This window comes from Solea senegalensis, linkage group LG6, assembly GCF_019176455.1.
Source record: "Solea senegalensis isolate Sse05_10M linkage group LG6, IFAPA_SoseM_1, whole genome shotgun sequence".
NCBI lineage: Eukaryota > Metazoa > Chordata > Actinopteri > Pleuronectiformes > Soleidae > Solea > Solea senegalensis.
The window spans coordinates 19,724,405-19,750,156 of NC_058026.1; the positions used below are offsets into that span (position 1 = coordinate 19,724,405).

General features: G+C 39.5%; 2 protein-coding genes and 1 long non-coding RNA gene across 3 annotated transcripts; 2 read left to right on the forward strand and 1 right to left on the reverse strand.

Annotated features, from left to right (window-relative positions):
- The first annotated feature begins 235 nt into the window (after window positions 1-235).
- On the forward strand, window positions 236-10,831 carry LOC122771277. Its single transcript, XM_044028749.1, has 5 exons — window positions 236-874; window positions 2,726-2,904; window positions 3,140-3,206; window positions 3,340-6,584; window positions 7,584-10,831. Exons 1-5 carry the CDS (start codon window positions 604-606, stop codon window positions 9,285-9,287), a joined length of 5,466 nt encoding a protein of 1,821 aa, XP_043884684.1. The 5' UTR covers window positions 236-603; the 3' UTR covers window positions 9,288-10,831.
- A 499-nt stretch (window positions 10,832-11,330) lies between these two features.
- LOC122771406 (von Willebrand factor A domain-containing protein 7-like) lies at window positions 11,331-25,520 on the reverse strand. The gene is made up of 18 exons (XM_044028968.1): window positions 25,429-25,520; window positions 22,495-22,687; window positions 21,881-22,017; window positions 21,348-21,492; window positions 19,937-20,030; window positions 19,407-19,535; window positions 18,548-18,734; window positions 18,301-18,470; window positions 17,748-17,860; window positions 17,516-17,632; window positions 17,249-17,422; window positions 16,369-16,498; window positions 16,125-16,277; window positions 15,878-15,970; window positions 14,708-14,979; window positions 13,345-13,478; window positions 13,102-13,261; window positions 11,331-12,208 (listed from the first exon to the last, which is right to left on the reverse strand). The coding sequence occupies exons 2-18, from the start codon at window positions 22,678-22,680 to the stop codon at window positions 11,828-11,830; spliced, it is 2,775 nt and encodes a 924-aa protein (XP_043884903.1). The 5' UTR covers window positions 22,681-22,687; window positions 25,429-25,520; the 3' UTR covers window positions 11,331-11,827.
- LOC122771407 lies at window positions 13,766-14,317 on the forward strand. Its single transcript, XR_006360601.1, has 2 exons — window positions 13,766-13,828; window positions 14,252-14,317. It is a non-coding gene; the product is annotated as an uncharacterized LOC122771407 (long non-coding RNA).
- Window positions 25,521-25,752: the final 232 nt, after the last annotated feature.

A 25,752-nucleotide genomic window follows, 5' to 3' on the forward strand; every position in this document is an offset into this window, starting at 1 on the left:
AGATCGATGTGATCTAAAAGACGGTATAAAAGAACTAAAGTGAATATTATCGAATATTATATCAGTTTGCTAAAACAACAAAATGTATTGATTGGATATATATGGGGATTTTGTTTTTTCAGTAGCAGAATTCTTATCAGGCATTTTGATCCACACTCCATACCAGGTGGTGGCGGTAGTGCACCAAATCGTTGTTTGTCAACCGCCATAAAACCTCAAAGAATTAGAACTGACCCTAAAGAGGTTTGTCCGTGTGGTTTCGCCATACTACATTCGGCGCAAGTTATATCGCCAGTCTGTAGATGTACCTCACGTACTGGTGCATTTGACTACATTAACGGGAATTAAGTTGTTAACCCACTGACCTTGATGTTTTATTAACAGTTGAAAATATAAAATAACACATTTGTTTACAAACGGCTCACCGGATGTATTGCATAACTCCCTCCTTTAGCTGAGCCGACGTGCGTCACACAAAGAGAGCGCGACTGTTCACTGGAAGAAGCCATGTTGAACCAGTGTGTTCAATAACACTTGGTTAAATCCACCGTCCGACGTGAACTCGCAGCGAAGACGAGGTGAACGGTGAATTCAAGCGCAGAAATGTCCGCCGACGATTTCCAGACCAAGTATGCCTCCGTCATGGAGAGTATGCTGAAGACCGCAGTGGCAGAGACCACCAAACTTTTCGAAACTATGGTCAACGAACTGAAGGCAGAACTATCCAGAATGAAGAAGGAGAACGACGACCTGAAAACAAGATGTAGCCAGTATGAGAATTGGAAAAACCAAACGCCTGTTTACACCAGAGTAAGCGAGCCCGCTGTACGTCCAAGCCACCGCTCAGAGAAGCGGGACACCGCTGTTCAGTGTGGTGAGTGTTGATGCCTGTTCGAAATAATGAATATATGTCATTTGTTTATCTGGTAATTCTATGTGGTGGTTTACATTTACAGTGTTTTCATGTTTATTATATGTGTATAGCAGTCTGTAGATCTCACTGGCTAATCCTAACCGTTAGAGCGTGTGATTCAACAAGGGAAACCATACTAAGCTACTATGCTAACGGAAGTGTTGCAGTGTGTTCCAATGATAGTGTTAAGGGTGTGATCGTATCTTTGTTGCCACTAAACTCTTGTCATTTTCTGTTTCTGAACAAGTTTACTTAAAGAAAATACTTACGTGCCTTGATCAAAATAGATTTTATTCTTTAGATCAGCCATTGACAAAGACTGGGTTGTGACCTACAGTTTTGGATCACCAAAATAAAGTAGCACAATATATGTTCAGCCTTTAACTGAAGATGTATATCTGTTGCTGGATACACATTAAAGTTTACAATATGCCAGCCCACCTATATCCAGTTAGCATAGATGTTCTTCAGTCAGTCACTATGTTTACTTGCACAGCTTAGTCGAGCTGCAGCCATAGCCTTAGTATAGTCCGAGTATACATGTATAGGAGAAATTTGATTTATTGGCAACAACTGACCAGAAATTGACTGGCTGATTTATATTTTTGCGGGAGTTGTAAGTGACACTTCATGCATATAGTGAATTCATGTACTGAATTAAGTTTGTCTGCTTTCACTATGCTAGGTGGTGTTGCATCCTCTTTGAGGCTATGCAGCCGGTTGTTAGTGGGTCAAGCTGCATTCCAAATTTCCTTCTATCCATGAATTTTAAAATATTTAATTCTTTAAGCTGAAAAAGGATATATTTGATCTTCCCAGTCCAACAAATATAGTGGCCAGGATTTTGTAATTTTTTTCTCATTGTTGTCTAATATTTCCACTTTAGAACCAGGGGGTGGGAACTGTGGCTCTTGCACGGAGCCCACAGACTGACATGCAATAGTAAATCAACTCCCAATCACAGTATTTGGGTGTGTTAAGCCCCTTATCCACCTATTGTCCCAGCTCGCCTCGGCACGGTTTAGGTTGGTTTTCCACTACAAAATAGTACCTACTCAACGTGGGCGAATTCATCACTGAACGGCTGCACTGAACTGCCGTGACTTTGTTTTACATACGACACACACAAATGAGTGACTTGCAAAGCAGTTGTTTTTAGTGTAACTGAATCATTAGAATCAGTTCATTAAAACTATTTGTTCAGTGCTTCCTCCATGACTGAAGCACAGACTCTGTGCCCTGTCTGGAGAAGTCACTGGACTCGATACCGATTGTGATCAGCAGTGCTGTCGCTAAATATACCAGACTGTAATGGAGATTAACTCATGTTTTTAGGATTGTTAAGTCTTTTTAACTGATCTATTGTTTGGCTTGATTCTTGTGTCAGACGTTTCTTCCTGTGATGGCACTCTGACCAATCAGTGAACAGCAGTTTTGCAACGTCACGCATAGTATCGCCTCAGCTCGCTTGGAACCTCGCCAGAGCAGGTACTAAAAAAAGTAGCAGGTACCAAGTACTATGCTCGTAGAAACGGAACCTAACTGTGCTGAGGCGAGTTGGTGGAAACACGCCATTAGTCTGACTTTTGAGAAATTTGCTTTAGTGCAATTTCAGACAGACTAACATGTTTACAGGTGTTTTAAAAATAATTAGGGTTTTCTAATGTCATGTAAACCTATTGACAGCTTTAGATAATAAATTCAAAATTCTAACCGTGTGTTGTACAGTTTGTGTTGTAACAGTATTTTGAACATTGGGATATGGTTAAAATAAATCAAATTCTCATGTCTGTTTGTTTCTTGTGTTTACAGACCTTGTTTCTTTCTGCACCCTGCTGGTGGAGCAGAGTCAACCATTGGCATTTTCATCACAACAAAATGTACAGCAACAACACAGTTATGAGATGGTTAATTACAGTTTACATGACCACACCTATGACGGCCACAGGGAGGAAAATTCTCATCTGGCATTCACACCTTTCAAAGAGGAGGTATGTGGGTATTATAGCAGTCTTATTTTGTGGGCATTTTTCACACCAGCCTTTTTGGTGGGTCACATGAGAAAAAGCTCAAATGTAAATTATCGAATCAGTGATGGCAGAGTTCCATTGGTAATCTTATCAGTAGCACCTGTTCTTTTCCTGTTGAAACATGTCAAATGTATTTGGTTAAAAATGCCTATTATTTGTCATTTTGACATTGAAAGAGATTTTTACATTTCTACAGATACCATCTGGAGATTATTCTTTGGAGTCTCCCATAAAGGAGGAAGATGTTGAGCCCACTGATGCGGGTGAGAATCTGAATTTGGTTTTCCAAGTGTAGTTATTATCAGTGATAATCTGAAAAAAACTATAAAATCTACTATTCTTAACCCCTTTTTTCCATTCTTTTATTCCTCATGTTATCTTCACCACTGTACTAAGATGGAACTGAAAATCAAGGGCCTCGCATTAACCAAGTGTTTTCAGCTGGAGAGATGCCTGAAAAAGATGAGAACAAAGTGATCTTGGACCCATCATTGGATAGTGATCTTCAGGGAGCCCAGAACCAGTCATCTGAACCAGAGCATCCTCCAGTCATCACAGCAAATAATGTAACAGATGACAAGATATCAGGAGAACAGCCATTGATGACTGCTCAGCAGCAGCAGTCAGTGGTTGAACCTGAAAAAGAGCAAGAGATAGCAGTCCCCAGATGGTGTGGACAAATGTTAATAAATAATCAAACTGTTCCCCAACAAGAATGTGGAGTGCATTACATAAGAGAACAGATAATGGGACCCGCAACGCAAAATAAACAGATTACATTTGAAGAAGTAAAAAATGCCATGTCAGAAGGTGATGGTAGTTCTCAGCCGGTACGCCGTAAACGAGGAAGGCCGCCAAAGAAAGCAAAACGTGTACACCGGCCAGTAAAACATAAACAGAACTTACTATCTACCGATTCAGTAAGATTGGAACAGGTTGACGTCCCTTCTTTTGTGAATACAGAAAATACTACTATACCTAGGAGTCAACAAGAATCCCCAGTTATACTTAAAAAGACTTGCCAGTATTGCCTAACCAGTATTGCTCCGTCAGTCCAGGAAAGACCTGACACTTTTTCTAAAGATATGGAGAACATTGAGGTTGGATCCCTCCCTTCTTCAGTATCATCTTTGATAGGTGGATTTTCCTTTGAAAAACTATCTGGATCTCAACAAATCATGGAAGAGGAAGCTTTTAAACACAGAGAACGTTGCTCTTCCGTAACTCTTCAGGATGCAATGCTAATGGTTGAAGCCATGAACCAAAGACTGGCCCCATCACCATATACCCAGAATGCTCCCCAATTGGAGACCTCACAAACTGTGGACAACATACCAGCTGAGCCACAGACACTGCCACTTTCTACTGAAGTTCCTATGGCTACAAGCAGTCTACCCATAACAGAGCCATCCACAAAACAATCACCAGTACAGACACCAAGTCCTACTCCTCAGGTTACAAATTCCACTCACACCACTAAAGCTCAGATCCATGTTAAGGCTGCCATACCAGAACTGCCCATGGTTACTCCATCCAATATCACTGAAGCTCAGACCCAAATTAAGGCTGCCATACCAGAACTACCTATTGTTAATCCATCCAATTTCACTGAAGCTCAGACCCAAATTAACGCTGACATACCAGAACTTCCCATGGTTACTCCATCCAACATTACTGAAACTCAGACAGAATTTAAGGCTGCCATACCAGAACTGCCCATGGTTATTCCATCCAATATCACTGAAGCTCAGACCCAATTTAAAGCTGCCATACCAGAACTACCCATGGTTACTCCATCCAGTGTTACTGAAGCTCAGACCCAAAGTAAGCATGTTATACCAGAACTGCCCATGGTTACTCTATCCAATGTCACTGAAGCTCAGACCCAAATTATGGCTGCCACACCAAAGGTATTCATGGTTACTCCATCCAATGTCACTGAAGCTCAGACACAAATAATGTCTGCCACACAAAAAGTAACCATGGCTTCTCCATCCAGTATCACTGAAGCTCAGTCTCAAATTAAGGCTGCCATGCCAGAACTCCCCATGGTTATTCCGTCCAATATCACTGAAGCTCAGACTCCAATTAAGGCTGCCATACAAGAAGTACCCATGGTTACTCCATCCAATATCAATGAAGCTCAAACCCAAATTAAGGCTGACATAGAAGACGTACCCATGGTTTATCCATCCAACATCACTGAAGTTCAGACCCAACTTAAGGCTACTACACAAGCTCAGACACAAATTAAGGCTGCCACACAAAAAGTACCCATGGTTTCTCCATCCAATATCACTGCACCACAGACCGCAGCATCAGTATCTGCAAAAGGTTTGATGTGTCCTGTGATAAGACTTATAACTCCAAGTAAACCCAGTGACACCTTACATAATAAAATAATTGTTGTGCCAAGATTCTCGCTCATGCCTCAGAAAAAACAGCATTTAAGTTTTGCATCAACTGTGGTTACTGCAAGTTTACAGTCAGCTTCTACAGCTGCAGGTTTGCGTGTTGGAACACCTTTACTTTCCTCTGTTTCTCAGAAAGTTAGATATGTTACCTCCCAGAAAATGCTTTCTATTATACCACCACGTTTGACCACCACCTTAAAAGGCCAGCAGCCAGATTTTCTACATAGCCGGAAATTGGTAGTCGTCCCAAATGATTTGTCAGCTGTGGCATCTGAGAAACATCAGTCAAAGTCCACCTCACATCAGTCAAAAACTGTTGCTCCTACAACAAATCAGGAGTCAATAGAACCAGCTGATACTTTGACACTGTCATCAACCAAGTTGATTTCTTCATCACAAAACTTATCTGTTCATGTGGATGCACAAACTGCTAAAGATTCTCCAATTTCATCTCAAAAGAACAATGTAAGTTACACCTGTGGATCACCCAAACAAACTGCCTCTGTTTCTGACACAAATGCTGCCACAGAAACCTGTTGCAGTTCAAAAATGTTATTTCCATCTGGGTATCCTGAGCCATCCTGTTTGTCTCCAGTGGAAAACAAACTATTTCCTGTGGTCAGATTAACCAGACTACCAGTTTCAGTATCAAGCAAAGACACAGTGTCTGTCTCAGACATGCTTTCAAATGGATGTCCTAAATCCAGGACCACTTCAAAAAACAGAGCCACACAAGACAAGTCTTCTGTGGTCACGGTAACAAAGCCATCTGAGATGCCATTGGTAACACGTTTAAAAGAAACAACTGTTTTTGTGTCTGTTCATACCCCCCAGACATCAGAAGAGAAAAGTAATACTCAAGCGGTAACGTTGGTATCGTCTGAAACATCTGTAAATGTGGGAGAGTCATGTGTCGGCAGGAGTGTGCAGACATCTTTATCATCCAAGGTATCTTCACCAGGCTTGGACATATCTACAGTGACCTCCATCAGGACCAAGCTCTCAGCTGGTGAACCTACCTCTAATTTCGAGGAGGAATTGTTCAGCAATGTAGCACAAGATTGCACACTATCTAACACCCCACCCCAAGAAGAGGAAAGATCAACTGGCCTCATATTGCTAACTTCCATCCCGTCCAAGGATGCATCAGACCCTCATTTACAAATGACTAAAACCCAGTTCCTGGCACAGCTGGCAGTGACACCAGCTATTAAAGCCCCCCAAAAGGTAATGTATATGCTAATGATTGTCAGTGATTAAAACAATATAAAAAATACAATTCCTAGTAACATATAATGAATACGCTTGTAGCAAATAATATATTTCTTTAATTTATTCCTTGTGCCATTGTTCATCTACCATGCTTTTCTTTTTCCACAATTTTTGTTTAATGACCAAAACAGTTGCTGATTTTTGGGGCAAACTAGGGCGAGCAATTATTTTGGCATTATTGACCAATGGTGTTACACTTACCATTCTGCATAATATTAACAAAATCACATTCTACTCAAAACTGTGAGTGAGAAGAGTGTGATATTTTTTTGTTAATAGGCTGGTGAATGTGATGGGAGCTTGTTTGGGCCCGAGCCACCTATGGCAGGGACCTAATGCACCCTACATAAATTAGCAAACATGTCCGACATTGCACTAGACACATCGAAGATGAAACGTTATTGAAAGGTTTGGCTGATTCAAAGCAGTGTGGCCACAACAACCCTCTGCATTTTGGCCAATTCTCGAAACTTGGTGGGAAGATGTTATAGTCCAAGACGAACAAAAAAGTCGACCGTAACCATGGCCTCAACTCAACAGGAAGTCTGCCTATTTGAATGTTTGTGTTTTGGCCAATTTTGGCCATTTGCACCCTACATAAATGACTTGCACCCATCTAATTCGAAAACTTGTCCAAAGATTTCATGGATTCAAATGTGATTTCAGGGAACTGCTGAACTCCCCAACTTGTGTGGGGACAAATGCATCTGGTGCGAGGGCCTTGTAACGAAAGTGTGCAGTCCTAGTTTATTTTTGTAATGGGAATAAACTTTCAGATGCTAATTTTACGCCAGTCTCGAATTTTACTTGGATTTAATCCAAGTAAGTTGGAGTCAGAAACTTCACGTCCTGCATGTATTATGTATTATATATTACTGTATTTTTTTTCTTGCAAAAGAAATAATTTGCTTCTGATTGTTTTATTGCTAAATGTATTTTTTTATTTCTTCATAGGCCTCCTCTGAGAGGGACTCTTGTGCAGAAACCAGCACCAGTGGCAAAAGAAGTTCCCTGATGTCCCGACTTCGAAGTCACTTCAAAGTTTGTTTGCAAAATAGAAAAAATGAAACAAACTCAGATCAACGCAAAGAAGCAGATATGACTACTGTGAGTCCTAAGATACCTAAATTAGAGAACATAGAGATGACAACTAGTGAAAAGTCAGGTGTAGAGGAAGATGTTGCACCACCAAATAAGACTGCTGAAGACCCAATCGCCAACAATCCACAGAGAAGCAAACTAAGTGAAGATGCCTTGAGACCCAACAGGAGTGGTCGTGAACTGATCAGGAGGGCAAAGTCTACAAGTAAAGCCGCTTCTAAGACTCCAAGGACATCATGTTCAGGTCAAGATCGTGTAGGCCCTAGAAAAATGAAACCCAGTTCTGCTAGTCTTCGAAGGTTAAGTTCAGCAAATGATCTTTTCCCTGAAAGGTCTAGTTCAACTAAAAAACCTGAAATCTCCGCTAGTCCTGGAGCATGTAATTTGAGTGAAACTGGTGTATGCTTTCAACTTTCAACAAGCAATTTGATTTCTGTGAGTCACACAAAGTCTACTTCCACCCAAGTTTGTAGACCAATTAAAACAGAATCTGATTCTTTGAGTCCTATAAGGATACCCATAGGTAATGAAAATCTATCTCTCAGTATTAAAAATGAAATGGATGATGGTGATTGTCCAAAAAAGATTAACAAAGCCACTCCTGTCAAGAAACCCAGAATGATTCAAGATGTTGCCAGTTCCAAACAAAATGTAAGAGCTTTGAATGCTAAGAAGATGGCTACAGCTAAAATGATAACTAAATTTAAAAATTCTAATCAATCCAAACTGCGGAATGGAGCTAAGACAAATGGTGAGGCTATGAAAACATGTCACTCCAAAGCTGTGTGGATTCCTCCCAATGTAACACAGACAAAAGATGGAACATTGGCACTGTTACCAATAAAGAAAGAAATAGATTCCCTAGCTTACCTCCCGAGTGTTCCTCTCAACCCTATACCTATCAAAGCACCACCTGTCGTATCACCATTAGAGCCCTTGTCAGTCATTGGTGGGCGTCTGTTAAAGAATCAGTGTGGAGAGTGTGGGCGCATTCTCAGCAGCAATGCAGCCCTTGAGAGCCATGTCAGTCTTCATACAGGATGCCGACCTTTTTCGTGCACTCTCTGTGGGAAAGGTTTCTCAGACTCGAAGAGTCTCAAAAGGCATGGGCGAGTGCACCGCAATGGAAAGATCCATATCTGCCACGAGTGCGGGAAGGGCTTTGTCTACCGTTTCAGCCTCTCCAAACACCTCCAGATGGTGCACAGGAAGATTAAACCTTTTGTCTGCCAGATCTGCCGCAAATCATTTTTCACAAGGCGAGATGTTGAGTCCCACATACGAACCCACACCGGAGAGAAACCCTTCGAGTGCAACCTCTGTGATAGGAAATTCACACGTCGAGTTGAACTAAATGTACATCTGAGGTGGCATAATGGGGAGAAGAGACACTGGTGCACGTTCTGTGGAAAAGGATTTTTAGATCTCAACAACCTAAAAAGGCACAAATACATCCACACTGGGGAGAAACCACATTCCTGTCCACACTGTCCCAAAAAATTCACACAGTCGGCGCATCTGAAAAAGCATGTAAAAAATGTACATAAAGTCCTTTGAGGAGGACATAAAGAGTTATTTATATAAAGATGAGAATATCTGTTGTGGATAGGGTGTTCCATTGATTTTTGTAGTTCATATGAAAATATTATATTTTTATAATTGCTGACTTGAATGCTTAAAGGAGAATTTTTTTAGGAAAATGTCTTGTTTCCTGTTCAAAGTTTCTTGCTGAGACTTTGGTAAAATCACTGTTATTGTAATGTTTGTGCATAGGAAGTCCGGACCAAGAGGTGATTACCTTAGCATAAAGATGCAAAAGCTGCACATCAATGTGGCTGACCTTTAAAGGGACTTTTTATTGTAATTATTTGGCATGACGAATGGATACATGGGAGAAGCTCACCATGCCCCATCACTTGGCAAGAAAACTATTTATGTCATGATATTCTTTGAAAACGGTTTCCTTGGAGCATTTATAATGATGACAGCTTTGACAATGCAACCATTTTTTAATTGCTTATTCATTCAAATTATTTTTGAAGTGGAAAGTATAAAACTGATTTATTGATTTCTGTATCAAACATTTCCATTTTTTGGAGAGTTACTAAGTGTTTACAAGACCCCGTAAAACATAGGATACAGTATGACTGGACTGTGTATAGGCTTGTGTAAAGTTAAAGAATCCGTGTCTCATTAAAAAATATGATAATTAACTTAATTTGAGTTTCAAAATAATGTGAAAAATGAATGAGGAAGTTATGTAACCTGAAAGTTGTTAAGTAAAGTTAGAAAGATATTCACAGATTTGAAATTCCGCGATCAATAACGTTTAAACGAAACATTGTTGAAACACATGCAAGACATATTTTGAATCATAGCGACGTAGACAACAAGCTACAACATAGTTTTCATCAAAAAGAGCCATCTTTCAACGTGGAGAAACTACATTGATCTCTATGCACCGTCTACAAAGTGCAACACCCGAAAAAAGATATTTAAGAAAAATTCAATAACTTCACCATAATACAAAGTGGTGTAAACTCTACTGATGTACATGATGCTACACCATTCGGTTTGAAAAATGTTTTGACAATTATTACTAATAAATATTCACTAAAATTATACAAAAGCATATTTATTGCAAAGTGGTGTAGTATCATGTACACTACAGCAGTTAAGTATACAGAAAGACTGACAACACTGCACTGTATTAGTTATTGAATATGTTTTTTGGGCGTTGCACTTTGTAAATGGTCCCTGTGCTCCGGTGTCACCGATGACTGCAAATATGGATATTTTCTCCGTTGTCATGTCTTCTGGTTTCAGACGTACCCTCTTATGTCCAGCGAAAAGCATAAACATTTTTGTTGTTTTATAGTTGTCCTGTGTGAAGCTCCCCGTCACACAACCTTCAAAAGTGGATGAAACGGAAAATGCTCGGTATCTGTTTTTATAAGTTTTCATTTGAGAACAATATCAGAAATTGGAAAAAACGAGTCATCTGTTTTGTTTTTTTGAAAATCAAATTAACAGTTTGTAATCCGATTTTTTACTTTTCGTTTCATGGTTTGTAAAAATAAATATTTTATATTTGTTACTGAGATATTGGGTATTACATATATATATATATGTATATACATGTATATGTATATATATATATACGTACATATATGTGTATATATGTATGTATATATATATGTGTATATATAACATGTCTATATGATTTTCTTTGCAGTTTTATTAAAACATTTGCTGTTTTTAATCATTTTGATTTTAACTGACTCAGACATTTAGTGTGATTTTATCAAACGTTTCAACCTTAGATTGGTGTAGTTTCCTGCACCTAAAACAACTAAAATGTTTTTGTGACAAATTGAGTTAGGGTAATACCTTGATATGAAGAGTTATGTTCAACTGTTTTGTTTCTGTGTTAACTAAATGGTGTGAAGAGCCAATTACGTCTGATAGATCTGCCTAAGAACCATTGTTTTGTTTTCTACCTGATTGTTGAAACCATTTTGTCAAACCTTGCTGCACCTGTGGTCCCAAGAAAAATGTTATTGGGTGTAACATAAACAAAACTCACCACTGTTGACCATGTACACAAAATAGCCCATAGGAGCGATTTTTATTACATAAAATCGGGGAGCCCGAACTGTATACATCAGATTATAGGTGCCTATTCCCTGCCTCATCTGAAAGGTCAAAGAATGTTACTGCTTTTTAATACCACACATTTAACATTTAAAATGATTCTCTGCTGCTGCTGTAAACAAAGTGTCCATGCAACTTAGGATTTGTCCCAAACATCATATCTGTTGCTGGAATGCATTATAGACTAACTTCAGATAGAATAATTTCAGACGGGCAAATAAATGTTTTATTGTAAAATTTATATATACATCTTCAGTACACATACCTAAAGATTACGCATCAGTGCTCACATTTTATTTAAGAATGATATCAAAGTTAACATGACCATCACCAGAAGAAACTTGAAGTAAATCTCTGTAGCAGAGGCTGATTTAGAGTTGTAAACCATGTATCTAATACCTGATGTGGCATACAATCAGTAGAAATTGAGTAACCTACGCCCTTCAAGGCTCGACAACAAAGGCCGACACCAGCAGACACAACCACAGCAGCAGTGACAAAGTTAAAATACGAGGGCTGCCTGAGTGAACTATAGATTGATAGCACTTTCCCACATTACCAGCTTCATCCACAGCTATGAACTCAACGATCTGTGAGCAGCACGAGGCGTTGTATTTCACCACGACGAAGGGAGCACTCAGAGAGCTGAACGAGAGGGTTCCATTTCCCTTTCTCAGGAAGATGGTCTCGATCCCGGTGCCGTTTCCATCAGTAACGTTGGCCGACATTTCCCACTGGTGAGGTCTACACTGAGACACATCTCGAGGGCAGTCATTACTCTGCACGCTGAGCACTTTACACACAGGCTGAACAAAATCTGTGATCTGTACAGAAAAAAGTGGGAAATCAGTGCGTGAGTCACAGCAAAGTGGAAGAAAGGGGAGTAAAACTGTTCTTAATAACTTTTAAGCTCTAATACTGGAACACATTGCCCGACAGCCATCCAGGGTGGTGTGTATCACCATGCACACATGTCTCTTGCTGGCATTGGCCACTATATGAAAATATAGTTTCAAAATGACCTCCAATTGTGAAGCCATGGAATTTGCATTTTGACTGCTGCTCTGTCACTTTCTGGAACTGCACATTTACGTCTGTAAATCACCTGTACCTATATGTCTCAGGCATGTATTTGAAGGTGCCAGCTCTCCATCACAGACATCCACTAACGTGTTGTGCTTTATTTTTGTCTATTTTCCTCAAAATGGGAGCATGATTTTAAGTTTTCTTGAAGAATACATGAAATTAGCAATGGAGACCATTAAGTCTTCAGGAAAAAGTTTAGCACTACGTCCAATTCTTAAATACTATGGCACTGCCAGGAGCCCTTCTGACAGATTTACTGTTAGCATGTTGCGATGCTGTTAGCATCAGTGTCAATGAGAGAGATCGCTGTGATTGGCTGTCTTACTCCAGCCAATCAGAAGATAAGAGAATGATGCTGAATTGTGAAAAACAAATGCTGAATATGCATTGCCCACATAGACAAATGCAGACTGCTGCCAAACTGCTGGCAAGGAATGTAGTTTCAGTTCATGCAAGCTAAGAATGTACGTGCTGGAGGCTCTCAGCTGATGTGGGAGGTCAACTTTTTTCCTCCACACATGCCAGCTGAGAGAGCATCATGTTTGGTTGCATTCTTTGCAGTCTGGCCAACCGTTACGGTTCATAACAGGCTTTAGACAGATATACTGAAATCCAAGGTGTGTCATATTACCTTGGTAATAACAGACAGTCTCAGAACAGCATAATTGGAGTCTGTGCCATCCTTTGATCTGGCTTCCATGGTCAGGGTGACATAAGTGCCTGATGGTGTGGTGGCTGGCGGTGTGATGGTCAACGTGTCATTTGCATATTTTCCAGTTGTCAATGTGAGGCTGCCAGGAGAAGATATAAAACAAAACTTTTTGAAACAGTTTATTTGAAACAATTTAAAACAATTTTAGTAACTTCTCCTCACCTTGCTGGGTAAACCATGGGGAAATCTCTGTCATTTCTGGCCTTGATAGAATAAGTACCACCAGGGCCTTGGGTAGTTACACCAAAGGGGAGTTCTAATGTCTCTCCTGGCTCGACACTAGTTGCTACTACAGCCTAGAGAGGAACAAGATGCAATAAACAACACAATACACATTAACCAATGCCATTCTCATATTTCTAAAATGTATTCAAATATTTTAATATTCTTCCCAATGGAATACTACAGATGTGTCTGAATTCATGGTCTTGCCACATGGCAGTAGACCATGTAGGAAAGTCTACTGTTCTTTCTGTTGCATGGTTTATGTAGCCCATTTACACCTTTGAGTTTCGTTTTAGTTTGTCCTAGTATGCTTTCCATACCTATGTGACGTCATATTCTCGTCACATAGGTATGAGGTTCGGTGATTCCGAGGTGCGGTGAAACTATGGTGGATACCAGTCGTGTGCGTTCATGCAGAAACGTGAGTTTACCTGCCTTGTTGGACCGTGAATACTGTCAATATAAGTCAATGGTCTTGTTTTCTTGCTGTTTTGGCTGTTGCATTTTCGCTAAGTTAACTATGTTGATCCAGAAATGCATGTTTAGTTTCGCTCGCGGTTAAATGCCGTCTGGTCGTCTCGAGTACTGCAGTGATTTATTTTGTCCGCTAGATGGCGACATTGGCCATAAAATACTGTGTTTTGGCAAGTTACTCAGGGATGATGTGTTTTGAGTTATTGTAATGCTGTTCAAGTCAGTTAAACTGATAATTCACTCAGGATGGTTACATCTTATTTCATTTGTATATTTTTGGTGATTATTTGAGAGTAATAATTAATGTCATTAGTAGATAATGATGACTGGATATTACCATATATAATTATTTTCTTTTCATTTATGTTAGGACCACACATACACCCACATATGTCCACTGACCCACCTGTAACTCCAACAACTAACCATTAAAGAAAATTAAGGAACCTCTCTGTGTCCTGCTCTCTGATCGGAGCCCCTGTCCTCAAAGTGCTATCAAGCCAGCACATTTAGCCAGTACCCACTCTATCACAGACCATGTGACTCTTATTTCAGACTATTATTTCAGACTTCTCTGTCACGTAACCATTTTTCCACAAGAGCTGTAGCTGAATGTGACAGAGTGAGTGTGTCTGCCGCATTAACAGTAGCTTTGAAATTTGGATAGCCAAGTTAGGGTGGTGTCTCTTAATCAAACGCAGCATCTACAGAAGACAGTCCCTGAATTGAGACGCCATTTATAATCCCATATATTTGTGTCACATGTTCCATTGATATATAAGAAATGATGCATGCATGTGTACACAGGTTACAATGCCGACCTTACCTGGATGTTCACTTTGGAGACGGACATCATGGTGGTAGACTGCCTCTGGAATTCACTGTTTGTCTCTTTGTCTGTTCCTTTCATGATGACCAAAAACTCCCCGTCAGGGACTGAGTCAACAGTGACCAAGATGTCTCCATTGCCCAAGTCAGTTACTGTGCCATTGCTTAAACTCTCAGGACCAGATACAGTTACCAGGCCAATGTCTCCCACACTCATCGAGGACGGACCTTTCTTTCCAATTGCTGAGAGAATCAGTTTGGTTGGTTGACCTAGTGTTTCCAGAGGAGAGAGGCAGATAAACCAGTAAGGGAGATCAATAAGGGGATTTCATTTTTAACGGGCATGCAAGTTTATCTCTTTCAAGTTAATATTCAATAGGTTTTTATTATGGGTGGCTGAAGGAAACCTTGACTGTTACAACTTAGAAATTGTTGCCTATATGAGTGACCAAGCCTCTTGATTCTAATTTTTAGCCTCATTAACACAGATTAACTCACTGTTTAGCTGCAGGAATGTCGTAATGTATTTAACATGTTTTTTGATATGTAAATTATGCACTTTGTTCACCAGATAATCATCAACTTTATTTAACTTAAGACACAGAATTAAATTGAATTGGTAAATGCAGGTCTGAATGATCTGATCACAAAAACCTAATTTGGTGGTGGTGTGAAGGCACGGGTGGCCATTCCAAATCATACATGTACACAAACCGTCCTCAGGACAGATAACAGTCCTCTGACCCACTAAGCAGTGCTCAATGTTATATTATTTGCAGACACCACAAAAATATTGACACTGAACATGATTTATTATTCTAATGATTAAAATCGTATTTCTAGTTATGGCAGCATGAGTTAAGATTTGTTTCACTCAAGCTTCTCTCAACTCTAGAATGAACTTAAGTCTTTAAACCCAAAACAAAAAGCTCTGAAGAGATTTCAGTGCCTTTCTAGACGTTCTAGCTGCAGTTCACCACAAGATGGCGCTTTTGTAGCACTGAGACTACACAGTATGGGCACCATCCACAGGTTACACATACACAGCTGTCACTGTATACATTATACACATATCTGATCATAGCTGAACTATATATCTATGCTGGATTAATGTTCAGAGTGTACAAAGGTAATGCTGATATGAAATAATAAAAATATTGCACGTTACCTGCTAGTGGACGTCCACTGAGTACAGCATAACCTGGGTGAGGTCCCTCGAAGCTTTCCACAAAATTATAGATAAACGTGATAATACTCTGGCCTGGGAAAACATGCATACACAGTAAATACAGACGCACCAGGAACTCTATGAATTTAACTACTATGGAATTCAGACTCAGGAAGGGGCATCAGACTTCAAACTCTGCAAAATGTCCAAAACATCATGTGAAATCAACAAACATGAAGCATCTGACCTGTTACTTTTACTGTATAAGGCTGTTTGGAGTTGACGTTGATCTTCCATTTTCCTTTCTTCTTGTCATCATTCAGTTGAATTCTGGCCAGGTTCCCCACCGTCTGAACAGTCCCCAGTTTACCAGTGGCCTCAGTGTTGCTCTGGGTCACACCTGGATTTGTTTGCCATTAATTGCCCAACAATGTACTTATCAAGCATGTGAATTGAACTGGTGAAACACTGCATTTTGAGCGGAAAGCTACCTGCAGGGTCAGTCATTGTGAAAGTGACTTGTCCTGTGATGTAGAGCGTGATGTTTTGAAGAGATTCGTCTAACGTGAAGGTAAAGGTCTCCTGCTTCCCGGGGTTCACTGATCGCTGAAGAACTGTTACCTACAACAGGGAGGGGAGAAATTCAGAAATTCTGATTCTAGTTACTGGTTGAAACATTGCTAAAACTGAAAACACCACTCATAAGTATGTTTTGAAAGTGTGGTTTGGCTGTTGTTGCCAGTAATAACTTTTATATCTTCAGGGGTTAGCTATAGGCAACTGGACTTGCTTTAATGAGATTCCAACCTAATAAAAGGCCTTTAGTTCAATCTTGAAGATACAGTGACCTCTGACCTGGATCTGAGAATCTTCATAGACACGGATTCCACATCCTATACAACGTATATTTTCTTATGTCCAAAGACCACGGTCACACCCTGACACACTTGAGTAAGGGAGCAGTAAATGTAGGAGTTCCCTGGGTGATATAACCTGCAGTCTCAGCAGTAGATGTCGCTAATTCACACACACAGGACCTTTAACACACATTTCTACCATATAATCTACCAGGTATTCACTGACTATAAAACTCTAAAACAATAAAACACTCAGTTGACTAAACAATGACTAAACAATGATGAGAATTATTTGAGAGAGAAAAAAAAATCCTAAAGCTTTGAACACCCTGGCCAAGCAAAGGTCCTGAGGCACAACCAACCAGTGACGCCCTACTTTATAGTTTAGATAGGATTATTTTGACTGCTAATGTGCTGTGTTTCTACACATTGAACACTGTGCTGTGCAATATCACTTTATACATATGTGAGCTGTTGTCTTATCTTATAAATCAGTGGAACAGCTGAGTCCTACCAGAGCTGAGGTTGAGGTATCACGGATAACACCTGTGGCCTGAGGCAGCTGTTTCTTGGACACCTCAATGGCCTGGCCTCCAGAGGCCAGAGCCAGTTCCTTGTAGGCATCAAAGGCACTACTTGTGGCCCTGCGACGGCGCTTCTTACTTCTGCTAGTCATGAAGAATGACACCTGTGTAGATAAGTTCAAGAGGACATCACACACCCAGTGGTTCACGCTCAGAAAGCATAAAAACTCAGAGTGATGGCTTCAGTTAGTATCTACCGTAGACTTGCTGGTTCTGATGAGAGCAGCAATGGTGTCCTTGAGTTCAATGTCTTTTGCTGCAGCATCAGTGAAAACATAGATGTGGGAAGACGATGGGGCACCAGTGAGAGCCAACTGGAGGAACAAAGTAATGAACCCATTCAGTGCATGTATCTGTATCATCACTGACAGTAAATTGTATCTCGATGCCAATCTTAGTTACTTCACGACGGTATCATCACTATAGTACCTGAAGTGCTGACAGACACATCTCAGGGATGTCACCTCCCCCTCGAGGTTTGAGATCTGAGATGGCTTTCTTCATCTTATCAGGGTCTTCTGTTCTGAACATGGGTCCAAAGTCTACACAAACACACATTTTAAGACAAACTTTTAATCAAACACTAACACTATGACTATATACAAATTCACAGTGTGTACCACAATTTCATTTATCTGCTTTGAAACAGATCATGCACTGATTTCACAACTAGCAGTAACACATTACTTGATATGATATGTGATAATTTACTATTTTGCCCAGTAACAAATAGTATAAAGAATTACAATTTACAAAACAACAATAATATTACAATTACTCGGCAAAGTAATGCTGTGTTACTACTCTGTTATCTTTTGTCCTGTCACTTTATGATTATATTTACAAGAGTAATATGATGACTTTTTGATTTACATTTTTTTGTAACATAAGCCATTTCCTGAATATTGCCCAACACTGGCCAGGAGTCTAAATATTACCTATGTTTTACTAAACATGACCAGTAGAAATTCAGGGTTCATACCCGGGTCATTGAAGGGCACCAGGATGTACTCAGAGGGCTCGTCCTGTGTTCCTTTTTTGCTGTCAATGATTTCATAAACAACTTTCCTTGCTTCAGCGATGTCATCAGACATACTGCCAGTGGTGTCAATGACAAAGCACACCACAGATGAGCGGGCAATCCCCATCATTCTGTGTGAGAAAGAAAAGTATGCAGTAAAATCTTCCAGTACACACAAGTAGATGTCCTTCATATGTGACCAACATACTTCAGAAATTCCTTGTTCCCGACAGCCAAGACGATGTCCTCCAGGAGCTGGGTACTTGCACTTGTGGCTAAATTCACAGCAGCATTGTGGGCAGCTATGTTGTCAAAGCGACGCTCGTCTTTGCTGATGCCACCACGAGGAACAATAGTGCTTGTCAGGTCACCTTTACCTCCATGGCTACATTTACCTGGTGCAGGAGGGACAGGTCAGAGCAGTGGACTGGGTAGACTGAAGAGCTTGGTAGAACTTAACCTTCTTTTATTCAAGGTAGAAGAAATTTCCTACATTCCTGTATTTGGCACCTGTGTCGCAGTAAAAATAAATATCTAAATACAATAAAATAAAAACATGTGCCTTGTTTTAGAATATATTCATTATATTAGTATATAATGTTTAGTATATAATTATACAAGTATTAATAAGCAGCACAGATAAAGGATGAGTGTTTCAGTGAAAGAAATCTCATGATGCTTTAAGCTCATTTGAGGAAGCACATGTTCTCGTATCTATTGAAATTTGTTGGCGTTTTTATTACAAACCTGCTTAAAACCCATCCATGCATGCATGCATGCATCCATATAGAGTCTTAATCTAACCCCCATTTTAAAATCCAATCCAAAGATTAAAATAAATTGAAAGCACAAACTGTGATATTAAATCACTGAATGCACAGGCTCTAATTTAAATGTCTATAGTATGTTACATTTTTTACACTTTAGAGGAGTAGAAAAGTTGGCATATTAATAAAGGCAGGTTTGTCCTAATATTCACTTTACAGCAGTTCATTTCTTTTGCATTATCTTTGAAAATGTGGTTAAAATGTACAGCAGAGTTTTAATGAAAACCAGACTCCTGTTACCTTTAGGTTTGGAAGAAAAGTAGACTCCCATGTAGCCTGATGTAAGCTTCTTTTCACGCAGGATGTTGGGAAGGATGGGATTGGGACAAGATCCACTTTCACAGTCACTGCAGGTGGGAGTGTTCACATCTACACAAGCAAAGCACAAACAAGATATTGTAATAAACACCTCAACCGGTCGAGGCAGATGCTGTACATCTTTGAGTCTGGTTCTGTTTTTTTTCTCTCCACTGATGCCTAGTGTTTGCTCAATGTGTGAATTGTTGGGTTTCTCTGCGCATGATTATGTTGTCTATGTACAGCGCTTTGAGATTATGTGTGTTATGATTTGGCGCAACACAAAAAATAAACAAATAAAATTGAATTGAATTGAATCGTCTAGTGAGAGGAAAGTCACCACTGATTCATTTCCTTGCTTTTTATGTATCCACCTTGTCATTATACTTGTACTAATATGTTCAAAATCCGAATAACAATTCAGAAATGTTCCTTCTTATGATTGACGTTGTGAGATTTTGATTCTGACAAACCTGCCAGGTTGTCCAGTGGCAGATCTGGGCGTAGGAGGTTGATATATGGTTCTGTGTTTTGCAGCTCCACCCAGTTACTGTGGCTATAGAAGTCCTGAAAATACATAGAAACACTCATGAGAACACTTACAGTACAGTATATAGCACACTTTCATTTTCAGTGAATTAAACATTTCAATGTTTTCTTTCTTACTTCTATCCTACCCTTTGTTCCCTTATGCGGTGTCCTGAAACCTTAAAGGAATACTTCACCGATTTGCATTTAGCTTTGTATTACTTGAATAGAGGTAGTATTTTTGAAAAAGTGTGCTTCCCAACCTCAGTTTCCCCTGAGTTGAGAAATATCTTCATTCTTTTCTTTGTTACGTGCCCACCAGTGACACTTGGTCCTGTTAGTGTAACTGTTAGCAAAGATGGCGGACACTGTTTCCCCCTACGAGTGGGTCTAAAAAGTGCGGAATTAGCGTTGCAGTTTCAAGTCTTGGAGCAAGTGTCACTGGTGGGCACGTAACAAAAAAAGAAAAAGGGGAAATTGAGGTTGGGAAGCACAATTTTTTTTGTGCCCGAAGTGTTAAACTGAAATACTGATTTCCCAAAATACATTTTAATTTTTGGCCCACAAACTCTTTTGATCTGTTGCTCTGCCCAGTAATGCAATTTGCATTCAACACACACGGACTGATACTGAACATAAACAACCTCATTACACCTCCCAAAAGTGTCTCAACCAGAGGAGAAGAAAAACGAGTCTCTGCATTGGAGATTAAATAAAATATAGACGGCTAATACCAAAGAGGAAGATGCGTCCACAACAGACAAACACTCCTCCTCTCAATATAACACTACGATGCCCTGCATCAGAGAATGATCATGTGATCATTCTCTGATACTCCTCTGAAAAAGACCATTTTCAATCTCCACCAGTTGCTGCCACACTGAAATTATCCAAATAAGTTATTTTTTATGAAATGAATACAGACAGTAGGGCAGTATGTCTTCTTTGCATATTTTTTTGAAACTCTGGCAACCACGCCCTTGAACCTTGAACCTTGTACCTTTAGCGTTAATAAAGTGTGTAAGAATTAGTGATATCTAATTCTTATCTCATATTCTTATCTCTGAGATTGCAGATCTTAAGAAAATAGAGGATGCTGGCGCTCACTTTTTTTACGTCCTTCACAGACCAGAAAGGATGTCATTTTTTGTTTGCAAGGAAAGTGTTTCCTTCAAAAATGCAACATCCGCTCTGGCTTATTTGTCCATCTGGGCTGCCATATAAGGAAGATGGGAAAGCTACTATAAACGTCTTGTTCTAAGACTTTGAAAACGGAACTATTTTTACTTTAAACCATCAATACAATTAAAAAAAATGTAAATGTACACATAAATGATCCTTGAGTTGCTTCCTCACCTGGAGTGTATGAAGGACTCTGCCCAGTGCTTCTCTGGCAGCCTTGTAGCTCTCCGAGCGAATGTTAGCCTTAATGGCTCCCATGCCCTCCAGGATTAGGCCACGGCCCTCATTGAAAGTCTCTGAGTTGAAATGGTGCGGAGCACTGAAAGAATTCTTCACATGTAAGCAATTGTACATGCTAGCCTCTTGCTCAGCTGACTCCATTTTATTGTATTTTTGTCTCGCTTTTTATTCTCTTTTTGATGCACTCCATTCAGTATCATTTACCTCAGTTGGAAAAAGAACTTAAAACTTTTATTTATTTCTAAATTTAAGTCTCACTTTAATGATTTTTTTTATTTACATTGTCCAAATGTCTCAGCTCATTGGAGCTTGATTTTCTCTTCATTTTGGTTCAATGTAATATTTTAGTCTGTATTTCTTTTCATCTGTAAGGCACTTCAAGCTTGAATAAATGAATCAAACAAATACACTTAACATGAAAATAATACAAACCATACTTTGCTTTTATTATACATTTTTTCTCCCACCTGTTGGAAAAGTCTCGGTCTACCAGTCCATTCTGTGTGTAGATTTCTTGAAGAGCGGTGTGAAATTTGGCGCCTGAGACGATTCCTGTTGCTGTGGGTCCGAGGCAGCCCTGGACCAGTTCCTCGGGAGAAGAACCCTGCAGACAGAAATGAATGTTTGCTTAAGGAAGGTAACCATGGAAACTAAAGGCCTGTAATGAGAAATTTGTTCTTTTTCTTGAGGTGGCAAGAACAAGAACAGAGTTAGTTATATCCAGGACATTTCATACTTCATGAGAAACTGAAGTGCAGACCTCCTGGGAAGTCCTCACAGGAAATTACAACATTTCTGCATTTACAACGCCCACTTCAAATTTCTGGCCAATCACACAATAGGTGTCAGACACCAAATAAGAAAAATGTTCTGCCCAGGTGGTGTGTCAAGAACAAGCTGCAAGAACTCCCAAACAAGGGCTGCAAGATAATAATGACATGTGATGGAGCAGGAAAATCTCTGAACCATTCAGGGCAGTGGGTCTGCAGGACCAGGATCGAGAAACACTGCAAGGAAATAGCAAATACTCAAGAATTCAAGAATTTTTTTTAACTTTGGTAGTTGTTGTCCTCCATCTTACCGTGGGTTTGAACTCATAACCGCCTTCATCAGCCACTGCCTGACACACCTCCTTCACTTTCCCCAGCAGGGCCATTCCTGTGATACTGACATGAGTGGACGATCCACCTCCGATGGGGATAAAGGCCACACAAGGCCCTGCTATCAGAGCCAAACCCAGCAAGGCAAACCCCAGCACTGAAGTCATGATCAATCTACAATGGAGAAAAAGTCAAATGAATCATACTGGTTAAACATCACAGCTATGATTCTCTTATGTCATGACCCCTGGATTATTCCAGGCACTTTTATTTGAACATCTATTTTGTTTGGACATTTTGTTGTTCCTTTCTATTTTCTTTAACTTTTTAGATATTTGTTTCTGGTTTTCCTTGTTTTCCTTGTTTCCTTGTTTTATTTTGTAGTTTATCCTTGTGTGTAATTTTTAAAGTTTTACTTCCTGTCCTGTCCTGTTGGTTGTCTGCCCTGCCCTAATGTGATTCACCTGTGTGTAATTGGTTTCACCTGTGTTTGATTATCCCTCCCTGTGTATATATGGTGTGTTTCCATTAGCTCGCCTCGCCCCATTTAAATTTTCCATTAGTGATAGTACCTGCTACTTTTTTTAGTACTTGCTCTGGCAAGGATACAAGTGAGCTAAGCTGATACTACGAGCGACGTCGCCTGAGTGTCACCATAGGAAGGGGTATGAGCAAGACGTCCGACACAATAATAAAAGTGAACAATGCCAAACTGTAGACCAGTTAAAAAGACTTAACAATCCTGAAAACATGTGTTAATCTCCAACATTTAGCAAGGAAATGTCTAAAATTTCATTTTAGTCCGGTGCATTTAGTGAGTGTGCCCCTGTCATGGAGGAAGTACTGAACTAATCTTTCACAGCCGTGCTGTGATGACCCCGCCCATGTTCAGCAGGTACTATATTGTAATGGGAAACCAACCAAACCGTGGAGCGTTGAGCCGAGGCATTACTATACAGTGGAAAAACGCCATTGGTGCTCCTTTGTCGGTTTCAGTTCATCCTATTTAAAGGCTGTTATATGCATCCCTCTGCCTCTATGTCAGAAGCTGACAGATACAGGCCTGTCAGACCTAGCTGTTGGTTGGTTTTCACATTCCATTTGTAAGCGATGTGTGCAGCTTAGTAATCTTTATCCAGCCTTCTCAACTTTGTGAAAGGTGTGTCACAGGGTTCAGTCTTAGGACCCACTCTTTTTACAATCTATGTCAATAGTGTAGGTCAAAATACAAATACATCTTTATGCAGACGATACTGTCGTCTATTGTATTTGGACATCTGCAGTCAGCATTTGACATCATTCAGCCTGTGCCACCTTAGACTAGTTGTTGTAGATGATGTTGTTTTCTGCCAGTGATTCTTCCTTCCTTTACATGTGCTCAGAATACCCCTGTTGAGCTTGTGACTTCTTATAAATACCTTGGCATCACAGTTGACTTTCTTTTAAACCCCACGTAGAATATCTTTTAAAGAAACTGAAATTGGGTTTCGTCTTCAGAAACAAACCCTGTTTCTCCTTTAATGCTGGGAAACTGTTTTGTTGCTGCCACCTTCTTGTTTATGGAGATACAATTTAGATGAATGCCTCTGCTCAATCTCTCGCAATCTCAGTCTCTTACAGGCTGTAGGCCCCTCACACAGCACCATTGCACCTTGTATCCTCTGGTCATCATTGCATTGGTACAATTTCATTTAGAAATCTATCCTAGGCCTGTTGCCCACATATTTATCCACCTACATGTTACATACTCAGGTCAGTCTTAGCTTATATTCCCAGGACTTTCACTGTCCCTCCTCTGTCCGCACAGAGCTTGACAAATCGGCATTTTCCTACTTTTACTACCCTAACCTGGAATACGCTCCTTAGCAGATTTTAAAATTCATCGCTTCACTTGCTGCTTCTGTTTATTCACTTGACATTTTGCACATTTCCTTTATTGTTGTTGTCCTCTGTTGTGAGGAGAGGAAAATAAATCATGTTAAAACCGTATGTTACCAAATAAATAAATAAATAAATAAAGCCAACAAGAGAACAGACCAGTGAGATAAAATAAGTTAAACTCTAACAACAGATACACAATGAAATGTAGAATGTGAGAATAGATTAAATAATAATCAAATATTCAATAGAAGTAGAATTAAATTAAAACAAACTAAGGGAGGTAGACATACATGAATTGTCAAGTTATAAAACAAGAAAAAAAGTTTAATAAGTACAGAAATATAATTAATCACGATAAATAAAGCCTTTTTGGCATCATTTACCCTATTTTAAATGGTTTAATCCTTATTTCATTTCAGAACTGTTAGGTTGGTGTTCGTCTGACCGACCCTCTTAGACAGAACAGAGCCCCAGATTGTTTTAAATCCCATCTTTAAGCTTTGTTTTCTATCAAAGCTTTTGATAGTATCAGATCTTCCACCTATTTATCATATGCCATTTTTTTATATGTAATTTTTAATTATCATTTGCATTCAATTTTAGTGTCCTTTTAGTCAAATTATATTAAAATAGTAGTTAATTATTCAAAAGCCCAAGAATTACTACATTACATGTAATGTAATGTTTCACAACTGTGAAAGTTGCACAACGCAGTCCACAACTGTGGAATGCGTCACTCCCAACTTCACTTTCTTTACTTTGTTCTTTCTTTGCTTATGTACATATATATATATATACACTGTTCACTTTTGGAAATTTTGTATGCTTGTTATGCGCCAATGACACCAGAACAAATTCCTTGTATGTGCAAATCGTACTTGGCAATAAAGCTCTTCTGATTCTGATTCTGATTCTGATTTTAAGTACTCTAAGTACTATATATTTGAAAAGGATTTGGTCCGGAGAGAAACCCTTTTGGATAAAAAAATATTACAATGTTGTTAAATACACTAAACATTGAAAGATAATCATACCTTGATGTTTCTCAGCTGTGATGAGCCTCGCAATTCCTCTACAGCTGAAAAAAAACACTTACTCTGTGAGGGTGGAAACTCTCATTCTGCCATTATCACTCATGTCACAGCTTTAATCATATCCAGGCGTTACCCTGGTCAAACCATAGTCATAAACCTGTAAAGTTTGACGTCTGAAGGTGCAGACTCCCGTCTCTGTGTTGAATCATTCTTATGTTTGCTATATGTTGTTAGTATAAAAAGTGTATTTCTTTGCTGCATAAACATATTTAAACAAAACTGGAACAAGTAAAACTTTACATCTAAACTCATTTCTGTTACATT

Coding starts and splice junctions, on each gene's coding strand:
- LOC122771277 (XM_044028749.1), top strand. CDS start 604: ATGTCCGCCGACGATTTCCAGACCAAGTATGCCTCCGTCATGGAGAGT. Junction 2,905..3,139: donor TCACACCTTTCAAAGAGGAG/GTATGTGGGTAT, acceptor ACATTTCTACAG/ATACCATCTGGAGATTATTC. Junction 3,207..3,339: donor TGTTGAGCCCACTGATGCGG/GTGAGAATCTGA, acceptor CACTGTACTAAG/ATGGAACTGAAAATCAAGGG.
- LOC122771406 (XM_044028968.1), bottom strand. CDS start 22,680: ATGACTTCAGTGCTGGGGTTTGCCTTGCTGGGTTTGGCTCTGATAGCA. Junction 17,423..17,515: donor TCAGAACCAGCAAGTCTACG/GTAGATACTAAC, acceptor TTATCTACACAG/GTGTCATTCTTCATGACTAG. Junction 13,262..13,344: donor CCCATGGTTTACCCAGCAAG/GTGAGGAGAAGT, acceptor TTCTCCTGGCAG/CCTCACATTGACAACTGGAA.